General features: G+C 39.2%; 2 protein-coding genes across 2 annotated transcripts; one reads left to right on the top strand and one right to left on the bottom strand.

Moving 5' to 3' along the window:
* The first annotated feature begins 7,038 nt into the window (after positions 1-7,038).
* On the top strand, positions 7,039-7,918 carry VhaM9.7-b (Vacuolar H[+] ATPase M9.7 subunit b). Its single transcript, XM_067756676.1, has 4 exons — positions 7,039-7,320; positions 7,395-7,442; positions 7,508-7,681; positions 7,739-7,918. Exons 1-3 carry the CDS (start codon positions 7,226-7,228, stop codon positions 7,635-7,637), a joined length of 273 nt encoding a protein of 90 aa, XP_067612777.1. The 5' UTR covers positions 7,039-7,225; the 3' UTR covers positions 7,638-7,681; positions 7,739-7,918.
* A 9,692-nt stretch (positions 7,919-17,610) lies between these two features.
* Positions 17,611-19,310, bottom strand: LOC137254100 (large ribosomal subunit protein uL10). The gene is made up of 3 exons (XM_067791812.1): positions 19,223-19,310; positions 19,005-19,104; positions 17,611-18,786 (listed from the first exon to the last, which is right to left on the bottom strand). Exons 2-3 carry the CDS (start codon positions 19,056-19,058, stop codon positions 17,887-17,889), a joined length of 954 nt encoding a protein of 317 aa, XP_067647913.1. The 5' UTR covers positions 19,059-19,104; positions 19,223-19,310; the 3' UTR covers positions 17,611-17,886.
* Between the last annotated feature and the right edge of the window lie 1,948 nt (positions 19,311-21,258).

Raw genomic sequence — 21,258 nt, forward strand, 5'->3', positions numbered from 1 at the left:
ATGAAACAGCAATTTGGCCTGTGTCAGCGAATATCCATTCTCACGCTAGCAGGTGCAGCTCAACGCTGCCAGCGATTAAGAACGCAAGCGTCTGTGTCGCTTTGGCTGCCTTCAAGACTAAGGTGCAGGGTTTTTAAGTAGGCACTTTAGAATATAAGTTCAGTTAGTTTTTGGCATGACAATGAATAAAACGTATTATTGTAATAAACTCTAAATTGCAAATGACTTTTAATGGATTACCATGAAACAGTAAAACTTATACGTATATATATTTTATGACATTACAAATCTGTGCTGCCACATCTAAAAAACGGAACAAGTGCAGAATCGAAAAATAACTTATAAAGGTTGTGGAATACTTCCTTTCGTGAAGACGTCACGCCGGTTGCGAACAACGCCCTGGAGGGCCACCAAAGGCTTAACTAACAGCCCCCTGCTAATAAATATTTCTCTTTGCTCTCTTCTAATCTATTCCTTCTCTGTCTTTTTCTCCACCTACAACATCACAAAATCATTAATTATGTTGTTAGCCAAATTCAGTGTAAATCATTCACTTAATTATTTTTATAATGTTGGTCTGCGATAATGAGTCCCCGAGTCCCAAAGACTGTCTATCTACTTTGTTGCGCATAGTCAGTAAAAAAGCCAACGGGCTGAAAGTTATTCATATCAATGCGCAAAGCCTTTATAAAAAGCTTGACGAGTTGAGGTTTCTGTCAGAAGGCTCCGATATTGATGTCATATGTGTTTCAGAAACATGGTTTTCTTCGTTTCATAGAAATGATATGGTGAAGATAAATGGCTACCAACTTTTCAGAGTTGATAGAAGTGGTCATGGTGGTGGTGTTGCGATATATGTAAAAAGTAGTGTGTCCTGTAAATTGTGTTGTTGTTCTAGTCCAGGTGATCCTGTGGAATATGTGTTTGTTCATATGTTTTCTGATAATAATAGTAGGCTTCTTATCGGCTGTGCATATAGACCGAATCGACTAATAGATTTTTCCGCGTTTATCGAATTTCTTCAATCGTTACTATTAGACTATGACAATATTATCATCGCTGGAGATTTTAATAGTAACCTACTGGTGGATGCCACTTTAAAACAAAACATGGAATCTCTGGGACTTTTTCCCACAAACTGTGCTATACCAACGAATTTCACAAATACTAACTCTTCTCTATTAGATTTATTTTTTGTCAATGATCTTCATAAAATGATTCACTACACGCAACTATCCGCCTCCTGCTTCTCAAAACACGACCTGATATTCCTAAACTACAACTTCCAAACATCATGTAGGCCAAGTTCGTTCGCGTATCGCGATTACAGAAGTATAGATTATTATTCCCTTGCTGAGTCCGTTGAGTCGGTTGAATGGAGCTTGATTCGTACGTTAACATCGGTTGATGACCAGACAAAGTTTCTGCAGGATAATATAAATAAGTTATTCGATGATCACGTTCCACTAAAAATAAAAACACTTAAATACAAGAATAGCCCTTGGTTCAATGCTACATTAAAACACCTTATCCACCTTCGTAACCAAGCCTACTCACGGTGGAAAAGGTACAAAACAGTCGAAGCGCATAGCTGATTTAAAACAGCTCGGCTTATTGCAAACAAAGCCATAAGGCTGGCCAAGGCAAATTATTTTAAGTTTAAGTTTAGTTCTGCTTTGAATACAAAGGAAAAGTGGAACAAAATCAAACAAATAGGAATTGGTAAGTCCAAAAGTGACCTGTCTCATCCCCCTGATGTCGACATCAACGAAATAAATAATACTTTTGTAAGACTACCAAACTCAGCCGACAATGTGTGTATTGATAACTACTCCGTGCGTGTTAATGTTGACACTAGCCCTTTCGAGTTTATTTGTGTCGATAATTGTGATGTTATCCAAGCCATACTTTCTGTGAAGTCTAACGCAATGGGGCTTGATGGTATATGTTCAAAGTTTTTAAAAGTCATTCTTCCCAAAATCCTTCCCCACATTACTTACTTGGTCAACTCAATTTTGACGACCGGTGTCTTCCCAATATACTGGAAAGCTGCAAAAGTTATTCCAATCCGTAAACAAAATAATGAGTATCGACCAATAGCCATACTCCCTTTCCTCTCTAAGGTCGTTGAACGTATTCTACATGGGCAAATCGTATCGTATGTACATGAATACAAGCTCCTGTCAGATAGTCAGTCCGGTTTCAGGTCAAAGCGGAGCTGTACAACGGCACTATTATCTGTGACAGAAGAAATTCGTGAGCGAGTGGATGAAAGTTACATTGCCTTCTTAACACTTCTTGACCACTCCAAAGCTTTCGATTCTGTAGACCACACTCTGCTCTGTAGGAAGCTGGAAAACCTATTTAACTTCTCTGGTCATGCAGTTGCCCTTATAAGATCATATCTTGGCGATAGGACTCAAGCAGTATGTATAGATGGTGAAAAGTCTGACTTCCTTCATGTCTTAAGAGGCGTCCCTCAAGGCTCTATCCTGGGTCCTCTGTTATTTGTTCTGTACATCAATGATTTACCCGATGTCCTTAAGTATTGTAATGTTCATATCTACGCTGATGATGTGCAGTTATTTACGTGTTGTCCTCGTGATCAAACTAGCTTGTGCATAAGTAACTTAAACCACGATTTGAATCAAATATTTTCATGGGCTGCTATGAATGGCTTATGTATAAACCCGAATAAGTCAAAATGTATTGTTATTCATAGAAGGTCTTTTCCCACTAATGATTTAGAGAATGTAGTGTTCGACAATTCCGTTATAGAATACGTAGATACGGCGAAAAACTTAGGTGTAATTTTTAACAAAACATTGACATGGAAAGACCATATTTTTAGAACGGTTGGGAAAGTGTATGGAATGCTTCGTACACTATGGTTAACACAGTATTTCACGCCTTTGCACATACGACTACTTCTGGCTAAAGCGTACTTAATACCTACGCTACTCCATGGTTGTGTGATTTACTCAAACTGTGACTATCTGTGCAAGAACAAACTAAATGTTGTTTACAACGACATTGCTAGATATGTTTATGGGTTGAAAAGATTTGACCACGTATCTCAACATGCTGAAAGGTTGCTAAACATTTCTTTCGAAAATCTTTTAAAAGTCAAAACACTGTCCTTCCTCCATAAATTGATACACACGAAGGAACCTGACTATCTATATCGTAAGCTTATTTTTCTGCAATCATCAAGATCGGTGCTTCTTCTTAAGCACATCAGATACCGCTCGCTAACCTCTGAGCGCCAATTCTTTGTTACTGCAATACGTCTTTGGAACTCGCTACCTACTAGTCTTCGACTCTTAAGTAATGCTCTGCACTTCAGAAAAGAGCTAACATCATTTTTTAACGACTCTTAAACTGGATCTCAAATTGTTGTTGTTAAAATGTTCATTTCTAAGTCCTTTTCCTTTCTCTGTGTCTTCTTTCTTTGTTTGTTAAATACTATTCAATCTATAACCAGCCAAAGATTATCATCACTACTGCTGTCTTTTAATATTTATTAACTACTTTTCTTTAGTTTTAAGATTTACATTTACATACATAAATATTTCACTATTGTCCGCTATATTTAATTTAATTTGATTAATCTAATTTATTATTATAAATGTTCAATTTTTATAGCTCATGCTATTCATGACTAGCACTGTTAAATAATTTGTCAAAATTGTTGTGCTAGGAACAAATTTTCAAATAAATACATACATACATACATACATAACCGTGGCTACCGCCACGGTGATGTCCTTCTGCGCAGAAGGGTGTACTATGCGGAAGAACATCACCATGGCGGTAGCCACGGTTACACCACACACCCGGACTTGGCATGGCGTAGCCCAGGGTTATTTTTTATAAGCGCGGCCGAAGGCCGCCTACTCGGAAGGTGTTCCAACTTTTCAAAAAGAGTAGTAAAAATATATATTTTCCTTTTTCTTTATTAACTGAAAGGTGGTAAGGTAATTTTTATATTTGCTTTTTTTTTGTTTATGTGGCAGCACAGCTTTGTAATGTCATCAATAAAATATATATATATAAATGTACATGTTGCTACAAAAGCGCGATTGATTTAAAAAAAACATTTATAATAAGTAAAAAAAAAAAACTGCAATTTAAGTTTATCCTTTCCAATTTATATAGATATGTATGTGGATTAAGGTTTTGAAAGATGTGTAAATTGTAATTAAAGTGCTATAGAAATTTGCTAAATTTGCAAACTTTAACAACAAATAACTTTTAAATTATAAGTTTGCGCACTTTAAAATATATATATTTGTGATCGGGACAACTCCCTCTTTCATTTGATACCAAGTTTTACCCCGAACTCGGGGGTGCTATTCTAAAATTATCCCCTTATCTGTAAACAATACACACACAAATATGTTATTTACATGTACACAGACGCACACATTGATTCCTACGGGCTTGATAGTTCGGTCAAACGTGTTTCGTACGACAAACGACCGTACGTACGGCACACTTCGGTGGGTAATTGCCGCTTAAGTCTGAACTAGTGATGAAACGATATTTCGCTATTGGTGATTGCATCGCCGCTATTGACAAATCGCTAATAGCTATAGCTATTGCAATCCAAAAATATCAGTGATTGGCGATTTTCCTTCATTCGATTCTTTTGAAAGGCAATCACCTCTGGCAGAATATCACCAATAGCGATTATAGCGATTGGCGATTTTCCTTTGGCATGAAATTATAATACTAATATTGATAGCGGGGATGCAATCATCGATCGTTTATCACTACTCATCTGTGTGCTTTGCTTTCCGACTGAGTAAAAAAGTTTATTAGCGACAAAAAGGAATAATTTTCTCGAAAATTGGAAAAAATATACTTTTACAAAAGTTTGCCAGCTATTATCGAAAAATGGGGATAGTTGTCTTAAGAACTGCACAACGAAAAAAATTTCTCGTCAACAGATAGTGGTAAATAAGGGCGAAAAAAGTAAGCTTTTTGTGCAGAGAAATTGTGGAAACGGCGAACGGAACAAAGCAAACTTGTGCAACAACAATTTCGACGACGAAGTGATGTGCAATAATTGCAAAAAATGGTTTTGCAATGGGCGTGGAAGCACATCTGGATCCCAAATTGTAAAACTTTCGGTGAGGGCTAAACATAGGGAAGTCACCCTACAATCTGAAGGTCCACTTCGAGAAACAGTACTAAAATTTTACTCGTGTGGCGTACGTAATGTATATGAATTGGGATCAAGAACAATGGAAGCCACTTATAACTGATCGTTCGTTTTTGCCGTGGTTGGTTAAGATGCCTACCGAGCAAGAGCAGTGGCGTGCACGACAAATATCATCAGCACAAATAAACAAATTAGAGGAATTATGGAAGGAAAATATCGATGCAACATTTCAGGATTTAGAGAAGCCAGGTATAGACACTGAACCATCACAAGTGCTATTGCGTTGTGGAGATGGTTATCAATACGAGATAGTTTTTGGTCCGCTTGTGCGCCTAGAAACAGAATACGATAAAAATTTAAAAGGATCGCAAACACGGGAGGTTAAGAAATAAGATGGGACGTTGGCCTAAACAAAGAAACAATAGCATTTTTTCGCTTGCTAAAACTGATTTGGACATGAAACTAATGCATATGGTATTCATAAGTTAATACTTCTAGGCTGTAGGCGTTAACAGTTTTATTAAATTTGTATTTTTGATGGAAAAATAAAAGAATTATAGAAACATATATCACTCGTCTTATTGTAAACAGATTAACTAAAAATTTAAGTTTTTTGGGAGAATGCAGTTCAAGCTTTGTCATAGGGTTTGTATATGGTTGAATTCTCCGGCTAATTTCTAGGGCACTGAAGTGGGTGGCTAATTTTCTGCTAAATAATATTTTTATAATAGTTTGAAGAATTTGATATATTTTTCCTCTGTATTTTTCATTAAAAATTGATTCACTTTACTATACAAATATTATGCAGCCAAATACAACTTTCAGAATAAATTCATACGGAGTATTTCTGAATACATCGGTGTAGTATAATATAGTAAATAAATCATGTTTTTATGGTGTTATATATACAGATTTATTTCGGGTTGATTCATCTTACATTTAAAAATCAAAGCATTTTCAATTAGGAAAATTTATAAAACAAAGATGCATAGACATCTATTTCAGCTAGTTTCGTCTCATTGAGTGTAATACGAGACTGAACATATTAGAATTTCACATTACATCAGTTTACTATAAAAGTTACATATTTTCGTCTTTTTATTCCAATTTTGGTTCATATATTCTGTATACTAAATTAAATTAATGTATAACATTCAATCTACTCCGGTAAACAAACTTAAACATTCAATTTTTATATCCAAGTATACAAATAATTTCAGATTCGCTTATCAAAGATAAATGAAAGCGATCGCCATAGCTGTAAAAAATAGCCATATCTATATTCACTGATAGCTCAAAATCGCTGTATCGCCCATCATATCTTCTGTATAGAATCGCTTGTTAAAATAAAGCGATCGCTATAGCTATAAAAAATAGCCGTGATTCAAAAATAGCCATATCTATTTTCACTGATAGCTCAAAATAGCCAAATCGTCCATCACTAGTCTGAACTAATTATGCTTTTGGATTTCTTGAAGTGCAGCACTGTAGCGCAATGAGTATTCAGCGCATTGTTTACTATATAGTTTGGCAGCTTAAGTAGAGGTTATGTTGCGAATAGAGTGGAAGGCAGTGGACTAGGCAGTCGAATGTCATATAATGAAGGAATGGTGTTCGGAGATTTTTCAAAGTTAAAAAAAAAAATGATAAAAGCTTTAATATAAATAAAAATATTGTTTTAATAACAACAAAAATGCCATATATATTCTGTATACATAAATTTGTAAGTATTATCTTACTTGAAAATTAGAATTAAATAATCTAAAGTTTTGTTTTGAAACTGAGTCGAGAACTGTGCGTGTGAATGTGCGAATTTTCACCGATCAGCTGTTAGTTGCGCTACTTGGTAAAATTTACAATGATTCAGCGTGCTGAATTAGCATCGTTAAAAAATCCCACGGCTGATCATGTGACATTTCGTACTGAAAATCATAATACACTACCTCAACCATTTTCATATTTTTGAGTAACGTAGTGCGTACTTTATTTTATTTCTGCCGGGTTATCTCGTGGAAATCTCTTTCAATTTAACAGTATTAAAATCTATACTATTGAACTATGGCGGAAGCTTGGGTTGCACCCGTTGTAATTACCTGCATTTGGGGATTCATTGGGATAATATGTCCGTTTTTCGCTCGTGGACCCAACAAAGGGTGAGAAGGGTTTTTTTGTCACACAGCCAGTATGCTATTTAATTAACATAACACCTTATATTTATATTTAATAGTGTCACTCAATGTTGTCTAATGTTAGTTGCGGCAACCTGTTGGTTGTTGTGAGTATGCAAGATTAGCTGACAAACTTCTTCAAATTGCTATTCATGTGTGATTTTATTTCTAGTTGGCTGTGCTGTTACATGACTCAGATGAATCCACTTATCGGCCCCAAACTATCCATGAACGAAATCATGATAGTTGCGCGTGAATGGGGTAATCCAATTGAAGACACTATCGACATTACATACTATTAGCTGCTTCAATTGAAGACACTTCGTAGTCAACATTGATGTTGAAGGTTATTTGCTGTTATGTATTTATTTTTTATTTTCTTAAGTCGATTTCGTTTTTCCAGAGTAAATGCACCTATATTTCTTCATCTATCTTTATGCGGTTACTTCACAGTCCCGAAACGGGCTACGGTTACATGTGGATATTTCTCACAACAATCGCAAATATGTAAACTAAAGTGCCTTTATATATAATATACAATCATTTTAAATTAGATGCGTAAAATAAACACCGAAAATTGACAGACCTTTGTTTTTCAACTGAATGCTTAATAACTCTGTGGAGTGTTACACCTAAATTACTGCAGTCTTATTTAGCTGACGATTATTCTACATCTTACAAAGGCAGAGTACAGGAATTGTGTAACATGTAAAATATATTATTTATTAAACCCAACATAGACAAAGCTGTCGCCTAATGGAAACAAAATACAATTGGGCACCTCACGAAACTCGTGTTCATTGTTAAGTTTTGCCATAGTTCCGATTATAAAATTCGATTGAAATAGAAATATTGCACATACGGCGATTAGGAGACCAGATACTGTAACAGGTTAAACTCTCATCTATCCAGAACAAACTCTTGTTGGCCTGGGTTCCTGGCCACAGGGGAGTGGAGGGCAATGAGCAAGTGGACAGCCTGGCAAGGAAGGCAGCAACGACACGACCTATTGGTCCTGAGCCGTTCCTGCCAGTAGGCCCGCAGGAAATCAGAGGGCATCTACTAGTAGAAGGGAAGAGGGAAGAACACTGGCGCAATATGCCAGGCCCGAGGCAATCTAAGTTACTGCTGGGGGGCTACAACACACCTCGATATAGGGCATTAATGGGCCTGTCGAAAGATAACCTGAGGATCCTAACAGCTATTCTTACAGGACATTGCAGACTGAACAGCCACATGCAGAAGCTGGGCATACTATCGAACAACACATGCCGATTTTGTGACGATCAGCGGAGACAGCGGAACATATACTCCTGGAATGTGACGCAATCTCAAGACGTAGGGCTAAGTTTTTGGGCTCACCATGGCCAGAGCATTCTCACATCAAATCCCTCAAGCCAGGTGAACTGCTGGGGTTCATCAGAGAAGTCGGCTTGGATGAGGTTGTTGTTGTTGTTGCAGCGATTAGGTTACTCCCCGAAGGCTTTGGGGAGTGCTATCGATGTGATGGTCCTTTGTCGGATACATATCCGATACGCTCCGGTAACACAGCACCATTAAGGTGCTGGCCCGACCATCGGGAACGATTTATATGGCCACGCTTCCCAAGGCAGTCGGTTCTATGTACCGGAGCGACTCGGGATTTTTCCCGACCAAGGACTGTCATTTCAGTGTGACCCCATTTAATTTGTTTCGTCCCTCCCACAAATTGTCATCCTCCCAGCAGCTCCTTGCAGCAGGACTGCTACATATTCTCTTACTCCGGGAAGGTATCGAACCCAATCCGTGTCCGTCTCCTAACCCCGGTCATGAGAAATGGTTTTGCTGCATTTCCCAGAAAAGAATCTTTTTAGGACGGTCATACTCTGTTCAGTGTGTCTCGTGCAAGGGATGGTTGCATCGGACAGGTTGTTCTGGGCTTGATCCCAAAACCCGACGTCCACGTAACTTTTATAAATCTTTTGTGGCTCCTTGCTGCTCACGCCCAAGGGCGTCCCGTAGTCTACGCCTAAGCGTATCCCCACTACTTTCCAGCAGCTTCGCTGCTCAGCAAGCCACAACAAGTACCCGCTGCTGCTCGCGCCCCACGGCGCCAACAACTCAAACAGCTGATACCACTCATAACTACTACCTTCGTAGTAGAGCTGGTTGCAATGCTGAGCATCAGCCCCTGCCCCCGTCTTCTTCTCCCCCGCTCTTTTTTGGCAGCAATCGTGCAGGTCAGGGAAACAGACTCTTAGTCCCTGCCTCCGTTTGCACCGTCTGCCAGCACAGAATATATAGGTTTGCGACATCCGCTCAATGCAGCTCCTGCCTTGGGTGGTGCCACTTTCCTAGATGTTCTGGTCTCCGCGACGGCAACCCCCCGACGGGTTTCATCACGCCATGTTGCCAGGTCGTAAACCCAAATCATTCGGGTACCCCAATGCTTGCCCAAGGGCGCCCAGTCCCAAGACCACAACAGCAATTGCGTCCTGGCCTTCCACAACCTAGGCGTATTCACCCCTCACTTACCCCTAGGGTGGCGGCGTCACCCCTCATGCACTTCAGAATTCTTCAGTTCAACTGTAATGGACTAACTGGGAAGATTACGGAGATAGTCGATTTCATGAAGCGGCACAACATCCGCATTGCTTCGATTCAAGAGACTAAACTCACAGCAAGATCTGCATTGCAGACCTGCTCTGGTTATAATGTCCACAGGAAAGACCGCGAGAGCAGAAATGGAGGCGGCCTCGCGTTTATTATACACCACTCTGTGCAATATCATATATTTGATCCTGGCATCGACCGCAGTGACAATGTCTTAGAACGTCAAGGCCTATCTGTCCGGTCAGGCGATGCAAATCTCGAAATCATCAACATCTACATCCCTCCTGTCACCTGTTGCCCCAGTGGATACCGCCCTAATATCGAGGCCTTACTCACTGGCAACAATCGCATTATCTTAGGCGATTTCAATGCCCATCACGACCTATGGCATTCAAACTTGCGGGCGGACAGTAGGGGTGAGATGTTGGCGGATCAAATAGACGAAACGACGTTCTGCACAATAAACGGAGACGCCCCCACACGTATGGTAGGAAGCTGTCATAGCTCGCCAGATATCTCAATCGTGAGCGCAGAACTCGTAAACTGCGTCAACTGGCAGCCGATGGTAACATTGGCATCCGACCACCTGCCCATACTTATTTCGTTCGAGCGTACCGCCGACTTCATCGTCACCGAAAAACGCACTTTCATAAACTTCAAAAAAGGAAAGTGGGAAGAATATAAATCTGCAACAGACAGCAGCTTTGCTGCCCTCCCTATCCCGACTGATGCCCGCCAAGGGGAGCGTGCCTTCCGTAAGGTCATTGAATCCGCCTCGGCACATTTCATTCCCGCCGGGAGAATTCCCGAAATCCGGCCCCACTTCCCGGCGGAGGCCGCGAGCTTAGCGAGGGAACGCGACCTTATAAGACAGCATGATCCAGGCGACCCCCAAATAAGGGATATAAACCAACGCATCAGATTGCTTGTGGACGAACACAAGCGGGCGAAATAGGAAGAGCACCTAAGAGGTTGTAACCTCTCTACCGGTGTAGGTAAACTTTGGTCCACCGTAAAGTCCCTATCGAATCCGACTAAGCACAAAGACAAAGTTTCCATCGCCTTTGGCGATAAGGTGCTGTCGGATGCGAAAAAATGCGCGAGCGCTTTCTGCCGACAATATATAATGCATCCTACGGTCGACAAAGATAGACGGAGAGCCAATAGACACGCACATAAACACAAACTCAGCGCGTCACCAATTACCATCACCGCTAGAGAGGTTGAGGACGCCATTGGTCGCGCTAAACCATCCAAAGCAGTGGGCCCAGACGGCATAGCCATGCCGATGCTTAAAAACCTAGGGAAAGAGGGTTTCAAATATTTAGCGCATGTCTTCAACCTGTCTCTTTCCACCTTTGTCATACCCGAGAAATGGAAAATGGCCAAGGTGGTCCCGCTACTAAAGCCTGGGAAACCAGCTAACGTAGGTGAGTCATATCGTCCGATATCTCTCCTATCGCCAGTGGCAAAGACGCTTGAAGCCATTTTGCTCCCTTATTTCCAAGCACATTTGCAGCTAGCCCCTCATCAGCATGGCTTCAGAAAACTCCATAGCACTACCTCCGCGCTAAATGTCATTAGCACCCAGATAAATTGCGGTTTGAATCAATATCCCCACCATAGAACAGTACTCGTAGCGTTAGACCTATCAAAAGCTTTTGATACGGTCAACCATGGCTCGTTACTGCAAGACCTGGAAGGGTCCACCCTTCCCCCATGTCTTAAAAGGTGGACCGCAAATTATCTGGGTGGTCGGCAGGCATCGGTGCAATTCAGAAACGAAACATCAAAACAAAGGAGAATTAAACAAGGGGTGCCACAGGGTGGTGTCCTATCCCCGCTTTTGTTTAATTTCTACATATCTAAGCTACCTTCACCACCGGAAGGAGTCACAATCGTTTCCTACGCCGATGACTGCACAATAATGGCCACATGCCCAGGCCCAAAGATCGATGAGCTATGCAATAAAATAAACGGCTATCTCCCTGATCTCTCCAGTTTTTTCGCCTCGCGAAACCTGGCATTGTCACCGACTAAATCTTCCGCGACCTTATTTACAACATGGACGCCCCAAATGTCGACCATATTGAACATCCACGTCGATGGCACTACGCTACCGACTGTCCTACACCCCAAAATCTTGGGTGTGACGTTTGATCAGGATCTACATTTTGGTTCGCACGCAACCGCAATTGTTCCAAGAATTCAGAGCCGTAATAAAATCCTCAAATCCCTTGCTGGCAGTACCTGGGGAAAAGATAAAGAAACGCTCTTGACCACATACAAAGCAATTAGCCAGCCGATTACGTGCTACGCGTCACCCATATGGTCGCCAAGCCTAAAAACCACCCACTGGAAGAAACTACAGGCCTGCCAAAATACTGCTCTCAGAATTGCCACGGGCTGTCTTCTTATGTCCCCAGAACACCATCTGCATAATGAGGCGAGAATACTCCCCATCAGGGAGAGAAATGAGATGCTGACCAAACAGTTTCTGTTGAATACCCAGAAACCTGGGCATCCCAACAGACATCTGATTGACGAACCAGCACCGCCTAGGGGCCTAAGGAGTCATCTCCGTAAGCATTTTGAGGAAATACGGCACCTGAGAACGCAGCCGTATGAAGCGGAAAAACACAAGCAGGTCCTTGGTGAACTCCATAGCCAGGCGTCGGACCTTTATGTCGGGAATTGCCCGGTGAATCCAGTACTTGAAGAAAAATATCCAGAACTCGCAGAAGAGGAACGCATACTCCCCAGGGAAACGCGTGTCACTCTTGCTCAACTTCGTTCTGGATACTGTAACAGGTTAAACTCTTACCTATCCAGAATCAACCCCGACATACAAAATGTATGCCCTGCTTGCAATGTGTCCCTACATGACACCAACCATCTCTTTAATTGTAATGTGGAACGAACGCCTCTAACACCCCTTTCCTTATGGTCCACCCCTGTTGAAACGGCAAGTTTCCTTGGACTCCCGTTAGAGGATATTGATGACAATTTGTGATCGGTCGCGGCTATTAGGTGGGGCGAGCATTGCTACAACAACAACAACAACAACAACAACAACAACAACAACATTTATATGGCCACATTGAACCTTCAGGCCATCCCTCCCTCCCCACCCCCAAGTTCCATGAGGAGCTTGGGGTTGCCAGAGCCTCGTCTGTTAGTGAAACGGGATTCGCCGTTCGAAGGTGAGGTTGACAATTGGGTTGGAGAAGCTATATATTGCGCTACACAACCCCTTGAATCCCGCTTGGATGAGGTGCTGTGAAGCAGTTGAGGGCACAATAGACCAATGGTCGCAGTGCGATCCTCAATTAATTATCTATCTATCTACCTATCCAGACAAAATGTATGCCCCGCTTGCGATGTGTCCCCACATGACACCAACCATCTGATGGAGTACTTAAAGATTGTATATCGTATACAGGATATTTCTACGCACAAATAATCAATAACAGCCTAGAAGAGGGTCGTGTACCAGAAAAGTGGAAAACGTCAACGGTGATACCAGTGGAAAAAGTTAAAAAGACAGTAAAACCTGAAGAACTTAGACCCATAAACACCCTGCCTAGTGATTGTAAAATACTTGAAGCTTATGTTAAGAACCAGTTAACGAAATACCTTGAAGATAATAATATACTAGCCCACCAGCAGTCAGGCTTTAGAAAGAAACATTCATGTGAGACAGCTCTTAATTTGGTGATACATGACTGGAAAGAAGAGTTAAATAAAAAAAAAGTGGTTGTTTCAGTCTTCCTAGACCTCAAACGAGCTTTTGAAACAGTGGATAGGGAGATCTTAATCAAAAAAATGGAACGTATTGGTATAACTGGTATAGAACTTGACTGGTTTCGCAGCTATTTGAAGCAGAGGAGACAGAAAACGGTTATAAATACCGTGATGTCTGATGAATTGGAAGTACCCATAGGGTTACCACAAGGCTCAGTTTTGGCACCGATACTGTTCTTAATTTATATTAATGATATAGTTAACGCTATTGAAGGTTGTGAAATCAAACTATTCGCTGATGATGCATTAATAATGATTAGTGAGAATAATATTAATTCTGCACTTTCTAAAATACAACATGAACTGAATAACCTGTATAAATGGTTGTGCGGAAATAGACTGAAACTTAATATAAATAAAACGAAATTTATGATAATAACAAGGAGGAACGTTAATGAGGATATAATTGGTTTAAAAATAAATGATGAAAGCATACAAAAAGTTGACAGTATAAAATATTTGGGAATTATAATTGATAACAAACTCAAGTTTGAAGAACATATAAACTATACAGTCCAGAAAGTTGCGAAAAAAATTGGGGTTATGCAGAGAACATCCAAATATATTCAAAAAAAGTACAAAATAATTATATATAAGTCCATTATAGAACCGCACTTTGTAAACTGCCCATCTATTCTATTCATTGTGTCAGACAAAGAAATAGATAAACTTCAAAAGATGCAAAACAGATGTATGAGATTTATTCTTAAAAAACCTAGAGATACTCGTACGGCTGATATGCTGAGAAGCATAGTGTACCTATACCAAGTGTGTTCACTAAGCGATAAACGTCAAAACTACAAACAGCCTCGCTCACCTGATGGAAATCTCAGGTCTAGAGTCGCATTTTTGGTCTCAACGACAACATTTTTAATTTTTCAATCATTCGGCGCACTCGGTAGATTGGTAGTCCAAAGTGTGTTGAGAAATGCGAGCTGTCTGAGATTTCCATCCAGGTGAGCGAGTGCCTGTCAGTAGTTGCGTTGACAGATTAGTCGAACACACTTGTACTTGTACACTATGCTGAGAAGTTTGAACTGGTTAAGTGTAAAGCAAAAGATTTTTTTTCACGCTATGAAGTTTATATTTAATATTAAAAGTGAAAATGTACCTGAATATCTAAGTAAAAACGTAGTATTAGTTAAGCAAACACATAACATTAATACAAGGAATAAACACAATTTCAAACTGCCTTTATTCAGAACTGAAATAGATCAGCAAAATATTTTTTATAAAGGTCTAAAAAGTTTCAATGAACTGCCTATAGATATAAAAAGTTGTAATGAAATCGGGGCTTTTAAAGCAAAACTTTATGAATATTGTAAAACCTTAGCAATAAGATAGTAAATTGTAATATAATTTAATTTATGAATTAGGCTTTTTTGCCGTAATAAATAAATGAAATGAAATGAAATGAAACCATCTCTTTAATTGTAATGTGGAACCAACGCCTGTAACACCCCTTTCCTTATGGTCCACCCCTGTTGAAACGGCAAGTTTCCTTCGACTCCCGTTAGATGGTATTGATGACAATTTGTGATCGGTCGCGGGCTGTTAGGTGGGGCGAAGCATTGCTACAACAACACCAACAACATTAGGAGACCAGCGGGTTAGTTAGAATATACCCGCGGTAGGTATGCCTGTCGTAAGTAATTGTCAACTTCACCTATCCTTGACGAATCCTGTTTCGTAAACAGCAGATGCTCTGGCGACCCCGAACTCCTGCTACACTGCTACAACAACAACCCCGAACTCCTCAAGGATTTAGGGGAGGGAGGGCGTATGACCTAGAAGGCCGCATGCGGTGATAACAAATCGTTCCCGAGATGGTCAGGCTTGGTACCCCATCTGTATCTGTAAATTGTGCTGTTAACATTTTGAACCCCGGTAAATTTGGTTGACACATACACACCTGCTCAAAATAATAGATACACAGCAGCCCTTCAATTTCAAAACAAAAAAAATCCATTTTATTAAATCAATATTATGAAAATAAAATACACTTTTATCCTTGTCCTATTTATTAATGAAAATAAGCAAACTTCACATTAAAGTAACGAAAAACATATTAGTTATTATTTAAAAACATTATTTGGCCGAAATTAAAATAGATACAATTTTGATCAGATAGTAATTATAAAAAAAATATATGAAACAAAACTTTTCTTTTACACATTTAACATTTCTTAGTTAATAACCAGTATATCCACTTTCATTCTGAACTACTTTATCCATTCTTTTGAGCATATTATTGATAAAAGTCTGGCAGGTTTCTACGGGTATCTCAAACCAAGTTTTTTGAACACATTCCCATAATTGGTTTTTGTTGGAGAAAGTTTCACCTGCCAATTTCTTTCTTAAATCTCCCAACAGGTTTTCAATCGGAATTAAGTCCGGGGATTGACTAGGCCACTTCAAAACACTAACATCATAGTCCTCAAAGGATTTCTTTTAAGACATTAAAGGTGATAGCAGCAGAAATAGGCAACGTAGTTAGTGCATAAACGGTTAGCAGCCGCTTACACAAGGCTAATCTACCCGGAAGTATAGCCAGAAAAGTTCCACTAATGCGAGGGAAAAATTTAAAAACAATGTTAACATTTGGAAACGAGCATTTGGATTGGTCAGGATCTGAAGGATCGAAAAAGTGGAGAAATATACTCTGGAACGACGAAACAAAATTAAATTTGTTTGGAAATGATGCGGAAAGAAATGTGAGTCGTCCAAAAGGTAACGAGTTCCACTTCCTTTTCACAAAAAAAAAACTGAATCATAGAGGTGGAAAGTTATGGTATGGGGGTGTTTTTCTTGATATGGGGTAGGTCCTATATGCAGAACAACCAATAAAACGACAGCTGTGGATTACAAGGACATACTAGAAAATATCATGCTACCCTATGCTGAGGAAAACATGCCATTACGTTGGGTGTATGAGGAAGATAACGACCCAAAACATACATCTAAGCTGGTCAAGAAATCCTTTTAGGACCATGATGTTAATGTTTTGAAGTTTTCTAGTCAATCCCCGGACATAAATCTAATTGAAAACCTGTTGGGAGATTTAAGAAAGAAATTGGTAGGACAAACTCTCCAACAAAGACCAATTATGGGAATGTGTTCAAAAGACTTGGTTTGAGATACCCGTAGAAACCTGCCAGACTTTTATCAATAATATGCTCAAAGAATGGGTAAAGTAGTTCAGAATGAAAGTGGATATACTGGTTAACTAAGAAATGTTAAATGTGTAAAACAAAAGTTTTGTTTCATATATTTTTTTTATAATTACTATCTGATCAAAATTGTACCTATTTTTATGAGCAGGTTAATTTCGGCCAAATAATGTTTTTAAATAATAACTAATATGTTTTTCGTTACTTTAATGTGAAGTTTGCTTATTTTCATTAATAAATAGGACAAGGATAAAAGTGTATTTTATTTTCATAATATTGATTTAATAACATTGATTTTTTTTGTTTTGAAATTGAAGGACTGCTGTGTACCTATTATTTTGAGCAGGTGTGTATATGTAATAGTCATATTGGCTAAGTACACTCAACAACCATCAGTTTGCTGTTTAAAATGTTTTTGAATCGAATGTACCTAAATTTAAATTTTTTCTTGTCAAACGTATGCTGTCCAATCGCAAAAGTTTTGCAGGCTGTCTTGTTTTGATTTCGAATTAAAAACTCATTGCATTTTCTATTAGCAAGAGTATTACATATATGGGTCATTACTAGCTCTTTTTTTTTAGAAATCATTAGAAGCAATTTAGATGGTGTCGCCTCGCATTGTCGTAATACAATTGCTTGTAAAAAATTCAAAAATGGCTTAAAAATCACTTATTATCCTTACGCATATTCTTGTAAAATAAACTAATAATTCATATGTAAATTACAACTTTATTCTTTTGTACAAATTCAGATTTTACTTAGAAAAAGATTCTAAAACGCACTCCTCTGAAGGTAACTTGCCATTGAGTTTGTCAAACCACGACAATAATTTACCGGTAACACACAAGTGCGCAACAAACCAGTGCATTCTACCACCGTCCAACTGGTTTTTAACCATCCATAAAACGTTTTGAAAAACCCGAATGATCGTACTTGAGAGAAAATCGTAATGCCAAATGTAAAAGCTTCTGCCCTGTCACAGCCCTTAGTCGAATAGACCAAAACCCATGTCGTCGTCTTCTTCAGATTCAGACTCTTCTTTCTTAGCTTCTTCCTTCTTTTCGGCAGCAGCGCTCGCGCCAGCCGCTGGTGTAACTGCAGCTGCGGCAGCAGCAAATTTGCTGGGATCTTTGATAAATTCTTTGATGGTAGCAGCTTCTTTGAATTCCACTTCGGTTGAAGCAGCAATTGCCAAAAGATTCTTGAAACCGTTGGCAATGCTGTGCGGTGCAGACGCAATGGTTGGATAACCAATCTCTAAACATACAGCTGCTAAATTGGCAACTCCCATTTGGAATTTGACGCGCAAATCCTCTGGTTTAATGTCCAAGATTTCAGGTGAGAAAATAGAACCAGAATCGTAGACTTGAGTGATGACCAAACCATATGAGAAGGGCGAGATGTTTAACATGTTCAGCAATGTTGCTTCGGAAGCACCGACCTTATCACCAGGTTTCAAAATAGGTACATCGTTGATGATTTCAATAGTACCCTTCGAAATCTTGGTGGGAATAGATAAAGCTTGGAAGAAAGATGTTTTCTCGGGACCCAAACCAGTATTTTGTGCTGGAATAACGACATGTAAAGGGGCAATAGCGCCAGCACGAGCAGGCGCACGCACTTTTGACTCGAGCAATTTATCACGTATTTCATTTAAGTCACCCTTGGTAAATACGAAGCCAACATTTCCTTTGATATGCGGCAACAATTTCTCCAACAAACCATTATTCTCCAAATGTCCTCGTATAGCTTTGCGCATCATTGTATTTTTACCCATGAGTACAACGCCCATGCCACGCAAGCTGGTACGGATATTTTGCATCTGTTTAGATCCAACATTGTCAGCGCCGACAATAAAACATTTGGGATATTCATCAAAAAGTTTCTGGAAAGTAAAAGCTCGAATTAGTAACGCACACTATACTTCAAAGCGTTATGATGGTCAAATACAATCAGACGTAAAGTATTCAAACTTAGCATGCACCAGGATGCCCGGGTTCAGCTTTTTCAAGCAAGGCATCCAGACGATACACATTCAGACGTAGAAAACATATCATCATTTTATGCAAACTTACGATAAACTAGCAATTATGCCATACTTACAACAACTTTCAGGAAATATTGAGCTTTCCAAGCAGCTTTGTTCTCCCTAACCATCTTGAATCAAGTAGTGTATTAGGGACTCGTAAATTGAATTTAAGAACTGTAATAAATAAGAAATACATGTTACAAAAGCTTTTTTAAACTTTGATCTTTAAATTAAAGAAATTAAGAGCTATTTGGGTAACTTGATGTTATAAGTTTTTAAAGATATAACTTACCAAAGCGCGAACGTGTGCGATCGACAGTGTCTTTGACCAAAATGGCCGAGCTAAGTTTTACCCATGTACTTGGCAACGCGAACCCGCTGAATACAGAGTTGTAATGTGAAACACAACAGTGTCATCTGAAGGTATGGAATATTTGCCGTCTTTCAGTGAGTTTTACAGCTCCGGCTCACGCTCAATTCTCACGGGAATGCTCTGGATCATTGAGAGACTTGAGAAGCAGATGTCGTGAAATTTTCGCACACGTGAAATGTGATAGGTAGATGTCACCGCTGTTTTTCATTTAACTCATACGGCGAAAGGCTAAGCAGCGACATCTATTTTTGAAAAAGTAGGTATATTAAAGGCCGCGTTGCCAACCTAAAAAGAAGTAATTAACAAATTATCTGACTCACAAATTAAACCAGACTTCAAGCCTTCCGCGATTTACAAAGAGATTGACTGAATTTTTGTGTGTGTGCGTGTCGGGTATTTGACGCTTGTTCCGCGACTATAAGCCTTCCGCGATTTACAACCAGATTGACTGAATTTTGTGTGTGTTAGTGCAGTCGGGTGGCTTCGTGACACACGTATTTGTTGTCGGCTACACGTTGATGAAAATCAAAAATTTTTGATTTTTTCATTTGACGCCAGCTTATTTGATAGTCGCGGGGTGTTATTGACAAAACGCAGTGTTGTATTTAGTTTGTGTCGACATTCAAAATGAACAAGTGCGCGGAAGAACAGCAATTCATATTAAAATTTATTGAAAATTATCAATGTTTAGCAGCTTTATGGAATGTAAAGCTTTTATTATTATTTAATTAAATTTTTTTATTATTTAATAAAACTGCTGTAGTTGCAAGTAAAAAAATTCATCATCCGATGACGGAATATTCACGTCCGAACGCTACGGTTTCTCAATGCAAATGTTGATTGATGGCTTTTTATTTGATAGTCGCGGGGCAAGCGTCAAATACCCGACACGCACACATACAAAAATTCAGTCAATCTGGTTGTAAATCGCGGAAGGCTTTAACAAATAAAAAGCCATCAATCAACATTTGCATTGAGAAACCGTAGCGTTCGGACGTGAATATGTCGTCATCGGATGATGACTTTTTTTTACTTGCAACTACAGCAGTTTTATTAAATAATAAAAAAATTAATAAAAATTTTATTAAATAATAATAAAGGCTTTACATTCCATAAAGCTGCTAAACATTGATAATTTTTAATAAATTGTAATATGAATTGCTGTTCTTCCGCGCACTTGTTCATTTTGAACATTGTACAGGTTTACAAGTATGATATGTATGAGAGGGAAACAATTTCTTTCCCTTTCTAACACACGGCAGTTTGACACTTCGGTCAGTGTCAAACTAGCGTGGAACCCAATGGAACCTGCGTGGAACATGAGTTTTGACACTGAACGAAGTGTCAAAATTACCGGGGTTGCTTCGTCGAAAGCGACACAGGGAAGCAAAAAAGGGATCGGAATATCAGATATGGGTTGCTGTGATGGTAAATTTCTTTTAACGAATTTAGTAGGAAATTTTAAGTGCACCCATGTGGGTCCTTCAGAAAATTATAAAAAAGTCTTCAATTGGGGTATCTGAGGACGCGTAGTTATTTCAGTATTAAGAATACAAACACGGGAGTTAAGTTTTTCTACCCGTTCAAAAGTTCTCCGCGAAAAACAGTTTGAAACCGAGGTCGACTGCAATAACCCGTCCAAAAAAGCGGAAAGAAAAATGAATAGACGCGTTTTGTCCTGTTGTCAATAGTCCGAAGAGAAAAAGTATTCGAATTATTGGAAGCGAGGCAAAAACGCGTCTATTAATACCTCCCCCGACGGTTTTGGTCGTGTTTTAGCAATCGTCCCCGTAAAAAAGTATCACAATTTGTTAATTAAAATTGTCCAAAATATATGGTTATTAAAGAGAGATGTAATTAAGTGCTCGTTTGAAAGTAAATAAGTATATTTCTTTGTAATATAAGAAAAAAAAATTTAAGCAGTTTTCGATAGCAGCTACTAAACTTTGTTTGGT

Source organism: Eurosta solidaginis, chromosome 5 (assembly GCF_040869045.1).
Source record: "Eurosta solidaginis isolate ZX-2024a chromosome 5, ASM4086904v1, whole genome shotgun sequence".
Taxonomy (NCBI): domain Eukaryota; kingdom Metazoa; phylum Arthropoda; class Insecta; order Diptera; family Tephritidae; genus Eurosta; species Eurosta solidaginis.

Bases quoted from the DNA above. Each gene is read 5' to 3' on its own strand.
- LOC137254100 (XM_067791812.1), bottom strand. From the start codon at position 19,058: ATGGTTAGGGAGAACAAAGCTGCTTGGAAAGCTCAATATTTCCTGAAA. The intron at 18,787-19,004 runs GTAAGTATGGCA...TTTACTTTCCAG, and splicing joins AATATTTCCTGAAAGTTGTT to AAACTTTTTGATGAATATCC.
- VhaM9.7-b (XM_067756676.1), top strand. From the start codon at position 7,226: ATGGCGGAAGCTTGGGTTGCACCCGTTGTAATTACCTGCATTTGGGGA. The intron at 7,321-7,394 runs GTGAGAAGGGTT...TATATTTAATAG, and splicing joins GCTCGTGGACCCAACAAAGG to TGTCACTCAATGTTGTCTAA. The intron at 7,443-7,507 runs GTGAGTATGCAA...TTTTATTTCTAG, and splicing joins GCGGCAACCTGTTGGTTGTT to TTGGCTGTGCTGTTACATGA.